Source organism: Pollicipes pollicipes, unplaced genomic scaffold (genome assembly GCF_011947565.3).
Source record: "Pollicipes pollicipes isolate AB1234 unplaced genomic scaffold, Ppol_2.1 Scaffold_6686;HRSCAF=7923_pilon_pilon_pilon, whole genome shotgun sequence".
In the NCBI taxonomy this organism is placed as follows: domain Eukaryota; kingdom Metazoa; phylum Arthropoda; class Thecostraca; order Pollicipedomorpha; family Pollicipedidae; genus Pollicipes; species Pollicipes pollicipes.
Genome location: NW_023596921.1, coordinates 47,862,337 through 47,882,887, shown reverse-complemented (window position 1 = coordinate 47,882,887; position 20,551 = coordinate 47,862,337). Strand labels below are relative to the sequence as shown.

The following is a 20,551-nucleotide window of genomic DNA, read 5'->3' as shown; positions in this document are numbered from 1 at the left end:
CTATAATGCTCAAAATGCTGATAATGTGAATGCATAAGTATATGTGGCCAAGTACAATTCCTGCTGTGTGTGTACACAGTACGTAGCTCGCTTATAATTATGGGCAAACAACTAGCATAGAAACTCAGCTCTCTCTCAGCATGAAGCTGTCAATCGGAGAACAGAACACATAATCACGCCAAATGAGAATGTCAACAGAAAAGATGACATGAGCTTGACAAAAACCTATTCGCACTTCACTCCCAGAGGTGCCGTCTGCAAAAAAAAACTCAAAACAAGTGGATCACCCTGTTACTCGCACAGCCATTTACGCCTTGCAAACCTTTCACTGACCATCAGGTACAGCAGGTGCAGCGCACGTACAACCTACACGTCACCGAAACCCAAACCTTCCACTGGCCATCAGGTACAACAGGTACAGCGCACGCACAACCTAGACGCCACCGAAACACAAACCTTCCACTGACCATCAGGTACAGCAGGTACAGCGCACGCACAATCTAGACGTCACCGAAACCCAAACACCTTCACTCACCGCAGGCTCCAGCACCCCTGCTGGCTAGTATACACAGTATTAGTATTGCACCGGATCTGGGTCAACATCGGAAGAGATGCGTCATACTGCTTTGGCTGCATTATCAGAGTTTGCCAGCACAAACGAGTTCAGGGGAACAAAACGGGATATGAAGCAAGCGTGTAAGGCACAAAATACCGCCAACAAACAGCGTCGCACGAAGGATTTCGCGATGGAGAAAGACGCATCTCAAATATTTTCTCAGAAGCCTTTTTCACACTGAAGTGTGTGCAGACACTCATAAGTTGCTGCAGTTGCTGGTACATATTTGAACCGTTTATCGAAAACATTCTGTTTCCTTCGCGGAAAAGGCGCTCATGCCGGAGGCTGGGCTGGGCTGGGTGGGAAAGCGTGATTAGACCCGGCATCGGTGCTCGGGGTGGAGGGCGACGCCATCATGCCACGCCTTTCAACTTTGATATCACACATTTACGAGCTTTGCAGTGATTTTGTTTGTGGAATTCCACGTGGAAGCTTACTTGCTGAAATAGCATCCCATAAAAACGCATATAAAGCGATTTTACTGGTGGCTACATGCGGTTTGCTCAACCTGGACCTGTCCGTTATTGTCTCTCGGTGGAGCCCACACCGACAACGGAGCAAAGGTCACGGCCTACCCGCTTGGCTGTAAAAGTTCAACAGCAATGCAGTGACAGTGCTTGGAAATTATTGACGCTACAAGTATGGGCGGTTTGCCCGCTTCTTAAAGCCTTTTCTGCAGCCGTCGGGAAGCGCCACCAGCCCCCCCCCCCCTTCCCCCCCCTTCCCCCCCCCCCCCCCATCTGTGACCTGGTGTCGCGGCAGGCGCGGCGCCAGCGGCCCGTGGCCCGGAGTGGACGCCGGTCAGCTGGAGGTAAGCGGCCAGACCAACGCCACCGTCACCGACCTCACGCCCTTCACCGTGTACACCTTCCGGGTGGTGGCCGCCAACGACGCCGGCTACAGCGAGCCCAGCGACGCCTCGTACCCGGTCCAAACTCTCAGAGAGCGTAAGTTCAATGTGTGAGGACGCTGAGCGGTTCGGTTGTCAGACTTGCTGACACCTGCTTTGTCTGTAGCATTGGATACACAAATTTCCAACTTGTTTATGCTAAGAGTTGGATGTTTTAGCCGTTCTCGTCCCTGTCCAATACTTTTGTTTTAATCATTACAAGCATACACGTTCTTTTAGGTAGAGCGTTTCAGCGATACTTTCTCAGTCGTAAGATAAAACAAATTTTGAAGCTTACAGTTGGTCAGTTTTCCACAATATCTTAAAAATATGCACGACATTGCTTTGCATGCACAACTTTACAGTTTTAACATTGAAAACACACCAAGAAAGTGCAGACGGGAGACAGATGAAAAACTTGGCAGCAGGTTCGCTATGTCAGCCTTCTTTCCAGTGCAATTCAAGGGTAATGCATGATTTTCACTGTTAATTCATTGATGGCTGGTTTATTCCTATGTTTAACGGCTCCAATATGAAATGCCGGCGGCGATCAATACAACAAGGCAGTAAACATATACGCTGTGAGAATTTGTCGCATTCAGTCATGTTGGTTTGTTCCCGGAATATTTTGTTTAGAGCACCATCTTGCAAATGGATGCTCAAGCCTCTTGACAGGGTTGTCGTTATGATAATGTAACTGACATTACGCAACATACAAGCTATGCTTGGCCATTAGATTTTATGGATCGCAATGGCATGTCTCACTTGCTTTCCCTGGTTTGGACTTTTTCATGACAATGTTGGACACTTTTCTGGTCTCGCAATATGTCACGAGCTAGGTTTGGTGGTCCTTGTTTTGGCTAAGAACGTTGCTTTTAATTATCTCGCGAAGGACCCGTTCACTTAATATGCGGTTGCAGCAAACATTCGGTTTTAAATGCAGCTGACGTGTACCCTTCTGTAAAATACATAAATGGAGTTCATTCTTCCTTTTGTGGACTTGTGGACTCAGCTACGTTGCAAAGGGCGTCATGGATGCCAATTTCCACGTCACGGTTGCTGTAACCGTGATTCGCCGTATCTTGTGACTGCTCCAGTTCGATGTGCATGTCCATGTCGGGCAGTTGCTGTCTGCATGTCTGGCGAATGCCTGAAGTATGCCACGCTTATAGCGATATCGACATTCACTCGAGGCATTTATGCACTTACCGATGTCAGTTGATGTCCTGCGCACACTGGCTACAAAAAAGCCAGACTGAGCATTGATTTCACCGTCCAAAAATACTATTTGATGATTGTAACGCATTTCAGATATGCGCTGCAGAAATGAGCTAGCGTGCCAGGCGTTGCGTAATTGTTCAAGGTGCTATATGACTTTGGCATAAACAGGTCAACAGCGTAGCGACAGTCAACCTTAGGTTACACTTTTCGTCTACAAGCACTTCATCTTCTACCTCGTACATATACGAGTTTGCAAAGAATGGACCTTGAGGTGATCCTATGACCACGCTCTCTTTTTGTCGATAGAGCTGTCGATCCGGTGCCCGGAGGGGTGACTCAGTTTTGCCTGCTAGAAGTAGATTTTCTTGACATCTTCGAGAATTTCAAAGGCCCAGGTTTGTCATGATTTAAGACGTGCTTCTGAAATGTTGTTTAAATCTGACGAACAGTAATTTTTAAAATTTGTTTTACATGACAACAGAAAATGCATCACTGCGATGTTTTATCTGATGAAAATGTGTATACTTGTCATAGTTTCATAATTTATGACGATTTTTCATCATATCATTTATGCTTTAGGCAACGAAAATACATTTTAAGTACGAAGGTCTGAACAGACGAGAAAAGGCTGATCGGGGCCAAAATGCCTTGACGTATTTCCAACCGTGCATGAAAGAAAATCTTATCGCTAAGTACGCAGTTATATATATATATATATATATATATATATATATATATATATATATATATATATATATATGTGTGTGTGTGTGTGTGTGTGTGTGTGTGTGTGTACTGAGCATAGCTGTTTTGACCCAGGCTTGTAGCCCAGGGCAATAGAGCATGTTTGTAACCGGAATATCGATGCACCACTCTCTCTTTTGTTCAGGCTGTTCAACAACGAGGAATAATGCACCAGTGTTGTCACGACTGCATTCACATTGGCGTACACCGCTCATATATCTTTTTTTGTTAAAGATGGAAAAACATACTTGTCTTGTCGGTAAGTTTTGGGAAGTATTTATTCTAAGGGGGTAGGCGAATGAAAACTTTCTCTGAAGTTCTTCTGCTGCTCAAATTCCTACAAAATCGCGCAGCATGTAGGGTAAACCTACTTCTTCAGAGACGAGGATATGGTTCCAATAGCCTAGCCTCTCCCCCATCCCACCCGCGCACAAACACACGCTCGCAAGCAAGCACACACGCACGCACGCATTTACACTGCTTTATCCTCAGTGTTGGGGCGTGCGTCGAATATGATGCTCTTCAGGCGCGTTTCTTTGCTACTCTTTAGATTGCGGCAGTCGTCTGGCAGCCTGCAGCACGTGCGCTGCAGGCTTCAGCTCGAGCCTTCGCATCGTTCCCCGAAATGAGTAGCATTCGTTTCGAGAACAGGCGAGGCAAGTTTATTGCGCAGTTTGCGCAGAAACGTACTCAGTTGCTTGCCAAAATATCCTACACTTTCACCCGCGAAATTCTGGCTGGTGTTGTTCCCACAAAGGACAAGGATGCCACGGATTGTTTCAAAGAACGCGAGGGGATGCAAAGCACGTGTTCCTATCGTCTGTGCGGCCATGTCTTAACGTTTTGCGTGTGCTTGCCTGTCTGCACCACCATATTTGTGCCCGCTGTGACCCACGTGCTTCAAAATGGTGTGTTTATCCTAAGCCAACACGCTCTGGAACCTGCCTGCCCGACGTTTCATGGTGCAGGCCCTGGAGCAGCGCCGAGCTTTACGTACGCCCGGAACCGCTCGTCCACCTCTATAGAGGTGGGCTGGCGGCCACCAGCCAACCACACGATTCACGGCGAGTTCACCGGCTACCGTCTGACGTACCGGCGGGCGGAGCCGGGCCGCCAGCCGGGACCCGACAGCAGCGTCGAGCTGCACGACGTGTCGGACCGGGTAAGTTCACCACCCCCGCCCCCCCCCCCTCTATCGCAGCAGGCTGTCGTCAGGATCGCCCAGCTGCACGACGTCTTAGACCGGGTAAGATCACCGCTCCTCCCTCCCGTCACCGCAGCAAGCTGTCGTCAGTAGTGTCCAGCTGCACAACGTCTCAGACCGGGTAAGATCACCACTCCTCCCCCCCCCCCCCCCGCCACCGCAGCAAGCTGTCGTCAGTAGTGTCCAGCTGCACGACGTCTTAGACCGGGTAAGATCACCGCTCCTCCCTCCCGTCACCGCAGCAAGCTGTCGTCAGTAGCGTCCAGCTGCACAACGTCTCAGACCGGGTAAGATCACCACTCCTCCCCCCTCCCGCCACCGCAGCAAGCTGTCGTCAGTAGTGTCCAGCTGCACAACGCCTCAGACCGGGTAAGGCCACTACTCTTCACCTCTACCATCGCAGCAGGCTCTCGTCAACAGTGTCCAGCCGCACGACGCCTTCACCGTGCCATACCATTGCATCGTCTTAGATCAGCTGTCAGTCACACACCAGTCACATGTACCCTGGCGGTCGCCCTACACACGGTATCATGTTGCGATGACCCCATCCATGTTAACCACACCCATGGCGGCCCCCTTTAGCGCAGGACCATGTTTGATGACCCCATCTATGTCAACCACATCCCAACCACATTCAACACTTCATATCCTTTTGACCCCCCCCCCCCCCATGTCGCTATAACCCACCGCCCGGCTGCGTCGGCCAGCCAACAGCCATCGCATGCTGAGGCGCGGAGCTGCCACCAGCTGGGGTCGGTCTGAGCCCACGTCACAACAGGCCAGACCGCGCTTTATCGGAGAACTCCTCCGAGTCGGAGCTGGGTTTCATCGCGCAAGTCACCGCGCGATGCATCCGCTGTAACAGAAGAAGCGGCGCACTGAACTGGGCGACGCTGTCGTTAAAACGGCGATGGTGCGATCGCCAGGGTGATGCGTCCCAACGGCATGATGGATTGGGTCGTGCTGCCCAACCGATTGGACATGGGGCTGATAAACGACAAACGGCCTGATATATTCGTCTGTGGAAGGAGAGGATAAGGAACGCTCGGGGACAAATCGGCGGCTTTATCACAGCAATGACCGTTCGGCAGACAGCTGGTAGCGTGAAGGTCATTCACCCTCAAACGGCACGATATGGAAACCCGTGCTAGAGTGTCTGTTTTGCCCCTTCGATGGTAGTGCTCCATTGAATGCTGCCATGCTATGTATACTCTCTATGCTATGTTCTATGCCATACTATGTATACTCTCCGCTATGTGTACTCCCGTGCATGTCTGGTGACCATGGGCGTCAATTCGTATGCACATTCTTTGTAAACTGAGGTTCCTCTCCAATACTGACTCTATCCTCTCAATGCTCTCAGGGGCCCTGCCCTGAGAGGGGCTGATGGGCCAATGAAATGCTGCCAATTTATCTGAACCGCTGGTACACTGGGTACCTTAACTCCTCCACATGTTAGGCCAACCTCCAAACGTTGACAGTTTTTTTTTTGTTATATAACACAGGTAGATCAGGACAAATAGACTGCAGTATGCACAGGGTGGCCAGATGTACGCTGACTGACACCTTCCTCAACAACAGCAATTGTATTTGTCGCCCAGTTGTACATGCGATGGCATTTGGCTGCTTATCTAATGATACAACACGACCGGTGGCATTGAAAGCGACAGACTCCATCCCAGACAGTTGCCCATCCGTCGAAAAATGACTACGAAGGATGCTTCAGATGGCCCCACGGCAAACCAGGCTGGGCAACAGCTGAACCTTCAGCGGGGGGGGGGGGGGGGGGCGGCGTCCTGTCGATCTTAACAACCCGAATACATCCCATATCATGTCTGAAGGCGGGCTGGAGTTCTTGAAGATTCACCGGCTGGTCCATGTGGACGTGGTTCTTTAGTGTACCCCACAGCATGACGTGCCGTGGCGATAGATCGGACAGGTGGTAAGCCCCTCCAAGGTAGTCGTTGGCTGATGCCCGCTCCAGAGAACTGCTTCTCCAACGAATCTGGAGAAGCCCGTGTCATGTGCGGTGTCACCTCACCACCTCGCTCAATGAACAAATTTTGTCTCAACATTCTTATTGGATCGATTTTTGGAATAAGAGTTTACGCCAAGCACAGCTGGAAGTGTGAGCCGTGGCGTCACCCTCCGATCTTGAAATTCCAGTTCAATGGCAAAATTTTGTTGTGGATGCTAAACGCGTCGCAATGCCCGGCACGGTCAAGCCCGCCCTCTGACCTTATACGACATTGAGCTGCCACCGGCAGCAGGCCATCCAACTCAAGCACCGACGGCGGACGCCAATACGACCCCGATGCGTCGCCACGTGTAGGATGGGAGGCTGGCGCTCCTGCCCACTGAGCTATGAGGGCAAAACAAAAAACGCATTAGCATACATTTGTAACTGTGAGTCCTATACTGTCCACAGAAGTACGTGATTTACGACTTGGAGCCGTATACGCGGTACGAAATCACTCTGCAAGTGAAGAACCCGCAGGCACTGGGTCCGCCGGACTCCATTGTCGCATTCACTGCGCAGGGGGGTGAGGAACGTTGTGGCGCTGCTTACATATCCGCCAGATATAGCTCCTCCTTATATCACAGTGAAACTTATGCGTTGAGTTGAGCAGGAGAGTTGAGCTTATGTGCTTTCGTTGTATACAAGCGTGCTCTGCAGATACGTCTGAGCCAGTTACCGTAAAAGGATGGATACTTGCCACTTGTCTGATATATTTATGGCTTGTGTATGATGTATATATATATATATATATATATATATATATATATATATATATGTATATTAAATATCACACACACACACACACACACACACATACACACACACACACACACACACACACACATACACACACATACACACACACACACACACACACACACACACACACACACACACACACACACACACACACACACACACACACACACGCCCGCAAGCCCGCCCGCACGCACGCACACATGGACATGCGTATTATATCTATATATATATATATATATATATATATATATATATATATATGCACATATGTACATGCATACATATATATATATATATATATATATATATATATAAACACTAACATCTTGTGACAACCACATGGCAACAGGCTTACCGTCCCAGAACTGACCGGCTTTGTGCTCTGAAGGCTTCGCCATGTGAGCTGCTGCAATGGCCGGCTGTCTGTGTGGCAGTGCCGGTGCGCCCGGAGAACGTCACTCTCCTGTCAGTGGGGGACCGGAGCTTGACTCTGTGTGGCAGTGCCGGAGCGCCCGGAGAACGTCACTCTCCTGTCAGTGGGGGACCGGAGCTTGACTCTGTGTGGCAGTGCCGGAGCGCCCGGAGAACGTCACTCTCCTGTCAGTGGGGGACCGGAGCTTGACTCTGTGTGGCAGTGCCGGAGCGCCCGGAGAACGTCACTCTCCTGTCAGTGGGGGACCGGAGCTTGACGCTGACCTGGTCCCCGCCGCGACGACCCAACGGCCTGCTCCAGGGCTACAACGTCTACTGGAGCAGCGGCGGCCAGCCGGCGCACTCCCAGTCCATCGCAGTGCCTAATGCTCGCCAGTTCACGGTGAACATGCTGGGTATGTACGGTAATGGACAGCACCGCAAGCACCGTCCAACGGCTTAAACCGTTGCTCTGGAGTGAGGAAGGGAGGGGTCGATGCGAACCCTCTTCATAGCCTTACGTCTTCTGAGGGTATCTCTCCGGCATATCGTGCAATGCTGCTGTGCAAGTGGTCGGCAGCCTGTCGGGTATCCACTGCTTGTGTTCTGACACCGAAAACGCATTTCTATCATTTCTGGCTTCCCATGCAGCGGTGCTTCATAAACACACCGCACTCCACGACCGACGTGGGCAGAGGGCGGCAACTAGCGAACCTTCTGATCGTTCGCAGTGAGCCAGGACTTTTACATAAAATAGATGTTCCATATTTGAAGATATTGAAGAAAACACCAGACGCTTTAAGAGAGACTCACTTATAAATATTGGTATGTTTTGAAATAACAAAATCGGTCTAAACAACAATTTTGTTTTTGTTTTTAGCAGAAATGCTTCTTATATGACATTGTTTGATTGCGTCATGGAACGTTTGCATGACGTTAGTGTGCTGACAACTAAGCGTGCGATATTGTCACCTAAACACTCACCTGTAACACTTCAAACTCGTCGAGAGATGGCAGTGGCGGTGCTAGAAGTGTCCATGTTGCCAAATATCGTTGTATTCCCGTGTTTTGGACGTTTCTCGTGGTGTTATATCATATTCATCCGTGATCTTGAAACGTTTTCTGGCATTCACATACTTGCCTTTCTAGCAATCTCATTTTTAGTAATAAAGTCTCAAATCTCGTTTTTGTAATAACTAGCAACTTCATACATCATGCAGCACAAAACGTGGTTTGTGATTGAAACTTGCACGGCTTGCCCATTGAGTATCAGCTGACGTCCATTATGTCTGAAAATTGTGCTCACAAATGTCAAACCTAACCGGCTCGACGGTAGTATTTTTAGTGGCCTTGAACGCTGCATGAGCTATGGAATGGCAGGCTTAGGATGACGTTTTTATGACGTCATGCATGCTAAATGGTCTTGAAATAGTTCACGCAAACATGATCTTAAAACAGATATTTTGGGTCAAAACTCCATACAAGTGTGAAACACTAACTTTAAAGGGAATGCTACACATGCAAGGCTTTGAGGCAGGCACCAGACGTAATGGAAAAGGTCACTTGCAACTTTTGGTGTGCTTAAGCCCAAAGTACTGCCCTAGATAGCACATCGCTCTGTTGTAAATATGCTCCTCGATGGGCGATCGGTATCAAGGCCGGTGCCAGACTGACTGCGGCAGAATTATCACTTTAGCGGATACCCTGATTTACTTATGGTACTTCAACTCGCCGTTAGGTGGCCTGTTAATAGGTGCGTTTAAAATAACCGACGATCGTTATGTGCGCGACCAGAAATGTTCGTTGTGTTCTCGTGGTATATTTTTGTGGTATATGTTCTGGTTGTTTTGTTGTTGTGGCATATTTGTGGTATATTTGTTCTGTTCTGGTATATTTTGTTCTGTTCTGGTATAATGTTCTGGTATATTTTTTCTTGTGATTGCATGTTTTTACTTGCATTTGCACTTTTTGTTACAGCGCTATTTGAAGTTGTTCAATGCCCAGCCTCATGTCCATCATAAGGCCTAAGAACTGCCCAAATGTCTACATTTTGTATCATTGAACGAGGTTCGTGATCAAAGCTTACATTTAGCGCATTAAACTGTTCGACGACAAATTGCTGTCGGTTGTTGCGACGATCCGTGCTGACGCAGTCCAGACCCAAGTACATCAATGGCCATACTTTTCTTGACCTCGAACATAGTATAAATATTGAAGAAGCCGATTAGTGTAAAGCTTCTACACAGTCCTGCATCACTGGGTGATTTCTGATTAGTCGGTGAGAAAAAGTCTGTACAAGCTCGCTTGCACCTAGTTCACAAACAAGTGGCTTTGGAGTCTTAAGAAACACTAACTGTAAAAGGTAGGAAGCTTTTGAAAATGGCTTTCTCAATTCAAAACCCATACACGTACACGTTCCCATACACGTAGGGAACAGTACCTTGAACGAAAAACATATCCATGCAATGCATGTGCTACTACTTAGTGTGATTTCGTAAATATTGATACGTGAATCTGAAATAATGTGATTTGTAGGAAAAAAACTAACTTTTTTGGCCTGGCAAAGCAAGATCAAATATTAACCTAACCACACGAAACTCGTTGCCCATCGTGAGATCTCGTTGGGACCAATTAGTTTGAAAACGGCAGAGCCTCGCATCGAACCCCCCTCTTCATCAGTCTGCCTTATGACGGAGTGCAAATTGAAATCAGGGTTAAGTCATGGCCTAAACTTATCATCACTGGCAGCGATTTACCGGCCGTTAACCGGGGGAAAATCCGCCTCCCACCCGGTTCAATATTCGCGATGGTTGAAAAAGGCCTTGATACGTCGTCACAAAGCTTTCAGTACCTGTCAGCTGATGAGTTTTACATCTTGTACTTAAATCACAGCTGTAAGATTATAACAGATCAAGCGTGAGCAATGTCAGAATTACGTCATTTTTGCCGATGTTGGGCAAAAGCGCATAGCCGTAGATATTGACTCAGAACCCGAATGAAATAACATATGTTACATCTGGAAAAAGATAATGTTAGACAATTAGACTATCATTCATATGCCGTGTCTTTTTGTTGTTTCAATTTTGCACATTGAAATATTGACATGTCAAATAACAAAAATATTGATGGATAATACACTCAGCATTTGTTGGTTTCACACTCAAAATTATGAAAACAGAGAATAAGGTGCCCTAGCCACGACTGTGAAGGATGCCTGTAGCACGTTTCAACCATTATCTGTAACAATGACTGAGTTATGGCTAGAAATGCATCACAGCGCATATTGGCCGCGCCCAGTTGGGTTCAGACCCGACCCGCGGCGGCGGTGGCGGGGCTCAGGTCTGCCGCAGCAGCGCGATGACGGGGCGGCGGGACTCAGGTCTGCCGCAGCAGCGCGATGACGGGGCGGTGGGACTCAGGTCTGCCGCAGCAGCGCGATGACGGGGCGGCGGGACTCAGGTCTGCCGCAGCAGCGCGATGACGGGGCGGCGGGACTTAGGTCTGCCGCAGCAGCGCGATGACGGGGCGGCGAGGCTCAGGTCTGCCGCAGCAGCGCGATGGCGGGGCGGCGGGACTCAGGTCTGCCGCAGCAGCGCGATGACGGGGCGGCGAGGCTCAGGTCTGCCGCAGCAGCGCGATGACGGGGCGGCGGGGCTCAGGTCTGCCGCAGCAGCGCGATGACGGGGCGGAGGAAGCCGTTTGCCAGTTTCACACGCGAGCCGACGACTGGCGGCGGGGTTTAAGGGTATCAAGTTGCGCCGTCAGCAAACTGGGTCGTCGAGAGCAACGCGAAAATCGGTCCAACCGCTTATTTACCATTATTTACCATTTGGTCATCCATTTGACGTTGAACTCAGGCTGTTTACGAACAAGCAGTAGCTCTTGCTCACTTGTCTGATAACCATAATTGCAGCTAAACTCTTCACTTCGTGGTTAGATGGTTCAAATATGATGGAAATAGATGGACCAAAATCAACGTACAGACCAAGGTTTCAGCTCTCATTTGCACGGCACGTCACCTGGGCTCTAGGCCTGGTGCGGCGCACGTAACATTTGATACATTCCCAAGCAGCACATTTGATCAGGGCGTACTGATTACACACCGTGAGATACGCCTCTAAATGAAATACGTTGTGAGAGCGGTCATTTATTCCAAGCGACATCTTTAAAATTTGAGCCTGACCTTTGACTTTGATACACAATAAAACTTAAGTTGTTTTGTGGTCTGAGACCGCGCGCCACGGTGCTACCGACCACGATTTAATTTTTTTAGCTCCGCCCGGCCGTTCTTGAAATAATCAGGGTGGGAGGTGAAATCTGCCCCCCCCCCCCCCCCCCCTGGTCAATGGTGTGCCGCTGAAGAGCCCAGTCAATGATGGATTAAGACGCAAAATATACTGAATATATAAAAATATATTGAGAACGAATTCCACCAAAAACCCTTAATGTTCTTATTATGTGTCCTGGATGGGAGATGCCGAATGTTGTTAGATGTTTGTCAGACGAAGAGGGAAATATGAGCACATGTAGAATTAATTTGAATATCGGCCTTAGTCCAACGGAAAGACACTTTTGATTCGTCAAAACTAGCAGCAACTGAAAGATGCATCAGGTTTCTTGATCTGTCATCATTGTCTGCCTTGTTTAGGTTGGCAATATTCATCATGAACGTCAATTGGCATTGTTTCTTTCCACATTTAACCAGCAAACGTGACCAGATTAGTGGTACCGACGGTGATTAAGGACTTATTTCGTGTATGTCGGAAGCATTATCAGCAATACACTGATGAAATAAGACCTGCCTGAAAGCGTGAGTGATTTCTTTTTATTTGTCAATGACCTTCTTCTAATCCAGTTCCTTATCCCAATCATGTTCCCTTCTCAACGACGCTTTGGGCCGTTCCTCTAAGGCAATGCGTCTTCCAACACCAATACCGTCGACGAATTGAGGAGACATTAAGTGCGGCTGCTTTTCATTGATCGTCGTTACGAAGTTGCTCCAAAGTTATCGGGTGCAAATTACCGATCAAGAAGTTGTCGTTCTGTAATGGATCTGGAGACATTCGCGGCCGCCGCAGCGTCTGTCACATCTGCAGTTGTTAGCGGATTTCGCTGTTTGAGCCTTCCACGCGCTGTTTGCGGATGTCCAGTGTGCATCGCTGCGGTCTCTTTAAGTCGGACCGGGTTTGCCTTCACACCTACCACGCATTATGCAGTCACTCGCAGCCATCTGGCTGCAATGTAATTTAGGTGGATTGGAAGGAGCCCTTGATAGCGGTCAGGAGTCTCGAATGGAGCTGCTGGGAAGACAGACTTTGTCGCGCGCGCCACGCATGTCGAATCGGGCCGACGTGAGCTCCTTATCAGCGCTGCCCGGTCCGGGTCGAGGCCGTCGCTTGAGCCCCCCGGCAGCACCCGCTGGAGAGCATCACTGATGGTACGGACCATGCACAGATCCTGCCATTGGCGTACTTCAGGCCTACAGAGCCGGACTGGGGGCACAAGGTGTAACAGGCGTCAATTTCGCCTACGGAGCGGGACGGCGAACAAGCTGCATTTTGTGAGGTCTATTTTCAGAAGGCATGGATTACAAAGCTTACGTTCAGTTGGTCTATTCTCAGAATTCCAATTTTCGAGACGCCCATTTCCCGATGGTCTATTTTCAAGACGTCATATCGTTGAAGAACCTTTTTAAAACCGTCCATGAATTGTGTTACGGATTAATGATTTTTGAACCATCTTCTTGGTTGCGCACTGATTACGCTGGGCGAAGCCCCCATTGCCGTCGTCATTACGGCTTTTCAACGTACTCAGCTGCTAAGACAGCACGTCTCCTGTCTTTCACCCTGGCAAGAAAGACAGGCACCTCTGGCTTCCCCAGACGTGCAGCTGGACCATCACACCACCCGCACCCTACGCCCCGCCCCTGGTTACGCTGTGTTGAGCTTAACATCGCAAAAACTAACAAACGCTTGGTCTCTCATTGAGGCAGATATGCGAACCAAATAACGGTGTGTTCCATGCGGTAAAGGGGAAGAAAACGTTGCAACTCGTCTTGCACGATGTAACGATCCGAAACTCGAAAAGCCACCTCGTGGATGCTAATCGAGCAAACAAAATGCAAACAAAATACTCTAAGGTTAGCAGACTCGAAGTAGGCTTTCTGATCCCATGCCTGTTGGTAACAAGCCCTCTAAACATAAAGTCTTTGAAAGGCCTTTTGAACACAACCCCAAAGAAAATAATTATCTTGAACGCAGGTCTCCCGTAATTAAGACTTTGCAGTTTACGCTTTCTGAACGAAGGCCTTTTGTATGTTGACCTGAAATGACACATTTCGAAGCTGTGCGTCGTTAATGTAGATCTTCAGAACAAAGGCCTTTACCAAACAAGCTCCGTGAACGAAGCCGCTCCAAAAAGGCTTTGTGGGAACATATGTTTTGAAAAGAGGCCGCTGAAAATAGGCCACCGTAAATATGCGTCTCGAAAATCCTTTGCTAAAAGTAGAATTTTTCAAAATGAGCCCGAGCTGGCCACTGTGGACACGATGTGTATGAACAACTTCACTAAAAGCGACAGAGCCGGACCAATAGAGCGCGTTGTGGTAACGTCACCCACTCGTGCAGCGGGACCAAGGATGTGACGTACGTCAGTGACGGCACCATAGCCCGGAGAGCCGGGTCGGTAGTGTAATTTGTTTCAGCGGTGCACACGTCCTGTCGATATTAAAAAGGCAAAAGTGGAAAAAATGTGTTGCAACGCTGCGAAGTGAGAGAAATGTTCGTGATGGGATGCTAGGGCCGCGAAATAACAAACTTAAACAACATGCGCTGCGGATGCGCGTCGAGTTGGCAGCGTAGTCGTAAGAGCTATTTAAGTAAGCTTGAAGACCAATGGACAACGATATAGGGGAAGGTAAGCGAACCGCACGTAATCAAACTTTAACACGGGCCCGGGTGGCCAGCTAGATACCCTTTGCTCGGGTGGGGGGTGGGGGGTCATTTTGACCCCCACCCGAGCGCGTGTTAAACACTTTCAAGTGTGCGGCTCTGGTTAGATTTCCACCACTGGTCACCCTGAAACTAAGTGCTCTCAGTTTGAAATAAAAGGCATTCTGTTTAGTCTATCACTGTCAATGACGAGCAACAGACAAAATAGTACGCAATGAGCCCTAAATGACTTCTTAAAAAGAGTTTGAAATACAATCTCGGTTTGAAATAAAAGGCATTCTGTTTAGTCTATCACCGTCAATGACGAGCAACAAACAAAATAGTACGCAATGAGCCCTAAATGACTTCTTAAAAAGAGACCATGCACAGACCATTGATCTAGTTCCAACAAAAGGTGTCAGGGGAGAAGGTCTGAACTGTAAGATATTCCCACAATTATGCCAACAAGCAGGTTTCTCCAGGGATTTTGCCCATTGTCTCCCCAAATTTTGGGGGATGGGGGTAGAAACGGAAGAGTATGTGTGTATGAGTGAGAGGGGTTCATAATCCGTGCTCCTCGACTGCATTCTGCACCTCTTTGTGCCCCGCGACTGCCGCAGGTTGCCGGCCTGGTGCTGGTTCGAATCCAGTCGTGTCCATGGAATGCCCGTTATTCAGCACACAATAAACCTTGCGCGTGAGACCTTTGCGCTTGTGTTTGAGCATGCCTAGTAGTAAGCATGCGGCACGAGACTTCACAACATTATTGACGCTGCGCAATGCAGACAACCAGAGGTAGTTTATTGCATGCATACCCAGTACACGTAAAATGACCGGTAGCGTGAACGAAAGTACGCAAGCGATTAATCCTTGTCTTAATTCGCCGTTTTTCATAAAGCGATCTGACAGAGGTGTTGATGCGACCCCGTACCGTTTCCGAACTAAGAAAGATAGAGCCCAGAGGAAAACACCGATGAATTGGAAACAAATGAGGTCTAGCGACTGGTGATAAGTTTTTGGATGTTAGTAAAAATTTACCCACTATGTCGGGTTAAAGGTAAAGGCTTCCTGAAAATCAAACATTTTCAACTTAACATGCTCATACGTGCTAGACCACGCCCCATATCGGCACACAACCTAAACCTAAAACCTACCACTGCTCGGCCCGCCGTCCGCGGTCCACAGCATCGTCGGTTGCCGCCCGCCGCCCGCGCCGGCCGTAGGTCGCCGTGCAGTGCTCCCCCAAAACCGCCGTTATTCCAAAACAGAAATGCTAGGAATACGTCACTAGCGTTAAGACACGAGCAATGAATTTCCCATAGGCCACTGAAAATTTGGGCACGACTGCGCGGCATGCCGCAGAGGTAACCTCAGAAAACTTTAAACGATATGAGCGGGAGGGGGAGGAACTCACATCGACGAACCAATTACACCGATGGTTAAGCTGTAGTAAAATGCGGTAAAACACAGAGCGCAAACCTATAGAAGCATTGCGCCCAGAGGGGCATGAACCTCACAACCAGGGGAATACAGGAATTGTTATGTGTGGAGAGAGGAAATCACTGACCAGTGCTGGGTAAAAAGAGGAGGAAGAGGGAGTGCGTGCAAGAGGCGAGGCTCGTTCTGTAATTGGGCGAAAGCTGAATGAAGCATATTTGTCTGGAATTTTGTTCTTCGAGTTCTCGTTTTTCCTATCCCATCATGTGCAGTGCTGTGCTGTGCTTTTTTGAAGAAAAAAAAACTGAAAAAAGAAAATTTGAGGCCCCTCAGTCATGACCTTCGGGTCAAATAAGGTCAAATAAGGTCAAACTCTAGATTGGTGCCAAAATGCCCCGGAGCTTCCCATGAAACCACCGTGAACCTGGACACGTGTTCAAGGCCTAGGGTTACTGGTGCTAATTTAGGGTTAGTGATTTTGTTGGACCTTTCGGCGGTCATGGTGACCAAAATGATTCAAGACTGTTTTGATTTTTGCATTTGATTAGGTGTCAAGGATTACGCTTGGCAGTACGTTACATTTTATGTTACGTAAAAACAAGATGTTGACCTTGGTCGTTAGTTCAGGCCAGTGACCTGTTCTGACCTTTAGGAAATTCATGAAATGTATATACTGCAGCTTTTACAGGTGTAAATAAGTTAAAAACGAGTGCAATAAATTACGTCATGCAGCAAGCTCCAAAATAATTAAACATGTTGGTTTTTATCTTGCTCTGACATTTATACTTGGCCCTAGGTCAATATAATTTGTTAATTCAACTGTTGTGTTGCCTAAGCAACTATCTTAAAAATATACGGCTTCGTCTAACACTCCATTGTGTTATCAGATTGAGCGCTTCCCTAGAAATTGTCTTCGATTAAAAAATGGCCTGATTTTGACCTGCCGTAGGTCAGTGACTTTACAAGTTACATCTAAATTCTTGGCACCAAATAATTAAAACTTAATTTTCTACAGCTGTGCCGAATTTGGTGCGGGTACACTGCGTCGTTCGGAAATCATTCCCAAAAAAACCTGCGGTGGGTGGCTAATGTGACCCCCACCCGAGCGTGTGCTAATCAGGTTGATCAAGATTACTTGACATCATTTATTTTGCGACTCCCTGTCTTGTTCTGTTTCTGTTCTGTTTTGATGATATGTCTACAGCACGTACGTCTGTCATGCATGCCACTTCTTTGCTAAATGCGTATTTACTATGCGTGCCTACCTTGCGTTTGAGACAGTAGTTGCTTGGTAGCACCGAAAAATTTCCCTAATTTGGTAGCTCACAAACACATTTTTTCAGGAGTGTCGTAATTACATGCCCACGGATATATCCGTGCTTCAGTGCCGCCACTGTGGCCCACAGAAAACTATGTAACCGGGTGGGAGCACGGTGTAAATTAATGACGTCACTGTGACTGAGAGCCAGGTCGGGATTACAGTCAGCCAGATCGTAATAAGAGAGTCAGTGAATTCACTGTAAGCTATCAAGGGTGATCAGGAGTGCTACGTGAGACAATGGTGTCACTGAGGATCGCTGGTACAGGGCGATCGGAACTAAGCTATTGACGAAGTTACTTATGTTTTCAGAAAAGTGGTGTGCTCGGTGGGTATTATTGAGGTCATTACGACCTCCTTTGAGGCCATTGGAAATTACAGAGCCAAACTGAGGTGCACTGTGAACCAATGATATAAATTGGATCCAGAGCCCGACACGAAGTACAGCGTGTCAGCGAGTTGACCTGGGCCCACAGAGCCCGACACGAAGTACAGCGTGTGGCTGAAGGCGGTGACATCGGCCGGCGAGAGCGACCGGTCTTTTCCCTGGATGGCTCGTACTGACGTGAGCGGTCCGGGAGCTCCCGTCATCACCAACATCACTTGTCCGACTGTGACGTCATTGGGTCTGCAGTGGCGTCGGCCCAAGCTGTTCTACGGGTAAGGGCTGTACTGCTGTGACTAATCGGTGTGATATTCAGTCACGAAACCCAAACTCAAGGGCGTTGTCAGAATTTTTTTGTCCGTGGGTCTTGAGACTTGTACATGACTCTTTGAGAACATATCACGCTGATTTTTTATTTCTGGCGGGAGCCTTCTTCAGTGAAAAACAAAATGTCCGGGCCAATGGGGAACCCGTACCCCCCAGCTGTGCCTCTTCTTTGACTAGTCCCCTGCTCAAAAGTTGCTATGGGCTCCCCCTTTTTTCAAACAGTTGTACTGAATATTCTGTACTGAGGCCCGCTGGCGATGAACGCTTCAAAACCAGTGTAACAGGTGAGCCAAGACCGATCGTTCGAAATATCAGCAAATGCGTCTGCTTAGATGTTGACAGCGATATCATAGGGCGCATGGGGGGAAAACTGGCCCAAAATTGTTGCAGTTTACTGGCACTTGTTATCTTTATTGTGCTGTTGCGTAACCTCCGTTATATTGCGAGAAAGGCGGTCCCTGGGGTGATATTCTACGCACATCTTACATTCTGGCCACTCGGTGAAGCTGCTTTTTTCCCCAGCTCGGTCAATATGTACTACCTTCTCTACCGCTCTGAAGAAAGCCGTGGCTTCGTGGAGCGCATGGTGCCGGTGCGTTCCAGTCGCCTCCAGTTCTCGGTGAGACAGCGGACGGAGCGTACTGACACGGACTGAGATTGATGACACGGCTTGGGGAGCGAAAAACGTTCTTTTCGGTCATGGTGGGCCGTAGGAATTTTTACAGCGTTTAAAAATTTCGCGTGGATCCCACTGGGGGACCACAACAGCGCTGGGGAGAGCATAACCATCCCCAGCAGAGGTGGAGAGCTCCCCACGGGCACTGGAGGGAAAACGTGAACAAAGACATCATTGGAGCAAATCTTAAAGAATGTTGAGGCACGGGAATGTGCGTTACAGTTGTCCATACAGCACAAAATCTAGCGGTCGTGTGCCAGACTCATGCAATGACCTTTGTCGACATGTGGTAGCACTACACGCTGTTCAGGCAAGCTTTCTGCCGGCCCTATCCTGGACTGAGGGGAGGCCGATTTCTCCCCTCCTGAACTCTCGAAAACCACCGTCTCGATGAGATCTGCACTCTCCAATGTATTCATATGTTTGCCTTGAAAGCTACCGTGGTAAACATACATGACTCCAAAATATCACAAGTAATTTTAACCCAAGCAGGTTTTATGTACATGAGCTGATTTCGATGCAACCAACGTAGTTCTACGGGCAATAATTTCAAGATATATATCATGTGCTGATGTTTTGAAATTGGAAATCATGACTTTAAGCTGATCGTGCAAAACGGGATGATAACAAAAATTGTCAAAACAAGTTACAATTGGTATTCAGATGTAACGAAATTCGAAAGACGAGAGATATGAGACTAGCAGGGAAAAGGTCTAAGAATCCTTAAAAACTTAATTGACAGTAATGGTTTGCTCATGAGTTTCAGACAATTAAGATGTGTTTATGGTATAAACGGTATGCTGTCGGATCCCTTGGGGTTTAAGAATAGAGAGCAGGTTCAATGGGTTCGTGCTAAGAAAGAAAAACTGCCAGCACCCATTATTCCTGCAGCGATTTCGTTCATTTCGTCACGCTCCAAAGCGGTAAATTATGTACATATCGTACTTGTTAATAACAAATTTCAGGGGCCTGAACACGGGTGGGAAGACAAGTGGAGAGAACGATATGGCGACAATATGTGCTGTTATTGTGCCTACCGGAATATTTTCATACTGCATTAAGTTCATCGTACAGTGCGCTGCACTATAATAAAGTGACGAGGACCTATGCCACGATGTGTGTGTAGCCATACCTGTGTCAGATTGGTATTGCAGAAAGCAGTGGCTGTCTGCAGTGCAATGATATTAGGAAGACCACTGATCACACATTTTGGGACCGCCCGACAGTTCTACGATTTTTGCAAGAAATGAAATCCTGGTTATTAGAAAACAGTATCATCACGGGTAGACGAATCATTAGGCTTGCATCTCAACAGTGTTATATCTATTTGCTTGAAAGGGACAGACGGATGGAAAAGTTGGTCGCGACGCTTAATGGAACCTTCACACAGTATGAAAGGAAATGGACAAACCTGAGACGGCAAGGTGATGTATGAGATGGTTGCTGAGGCTTCTTTTTAACATGTTTGTAAAACGACGTGAAACGAACGACTTGAGGAACTGCAATATATATATATATATATATATATATATATATATATATATATGTAATGCTCGTATATACTCGTAAGGATCTGTGATATCACGCATCATGATGTATCTAGGCTCATATTCTA

General features: G+C 47.9%; 1 protein-coding gene across 1 annotated transcript in view; it reads left to right on the top strand.

Annotated features, from left to right (window-relative positions):
* The window catches only part of LOC119108453 (protein sidekick-2), a 38,225-nt gene extending 19,310 nt beyond the window's left edge, over positions 1 to 18,915 (top strand). Inside the window, exons 5-10 of the mRNA XM_037232024.1 lie at positions 1,379 to 1,563; positions 4,439 to 4,632; positions 7,103 to 7,217; positions 8,089 to 8,280; positions 18,025 to 18,208; positions 18,783 to 18,915. Coding sequence (XP_037087919.1) covers positions 1,379 to 1,563; positions 4,439 to 4,632; positions 7,103 to 7,217; positions 8,089 to 8,280; positions 18,025 to 18,208; positions 18,783 to 18,915 — 1,003 coding nt within the window. The remainder of the gene's footprint in view (positions 1 to 1,378; positions 1,564 to 4,438; positions 4,633 to 7,102; positions 7,218 to 8,088; positions 8,281 to 18,024; positions 18,209 to 18,782) is intronic.
* The last annotated feature ends 1,636 nt before the right edge of the window (positions 18,916 to 20,551 follow it).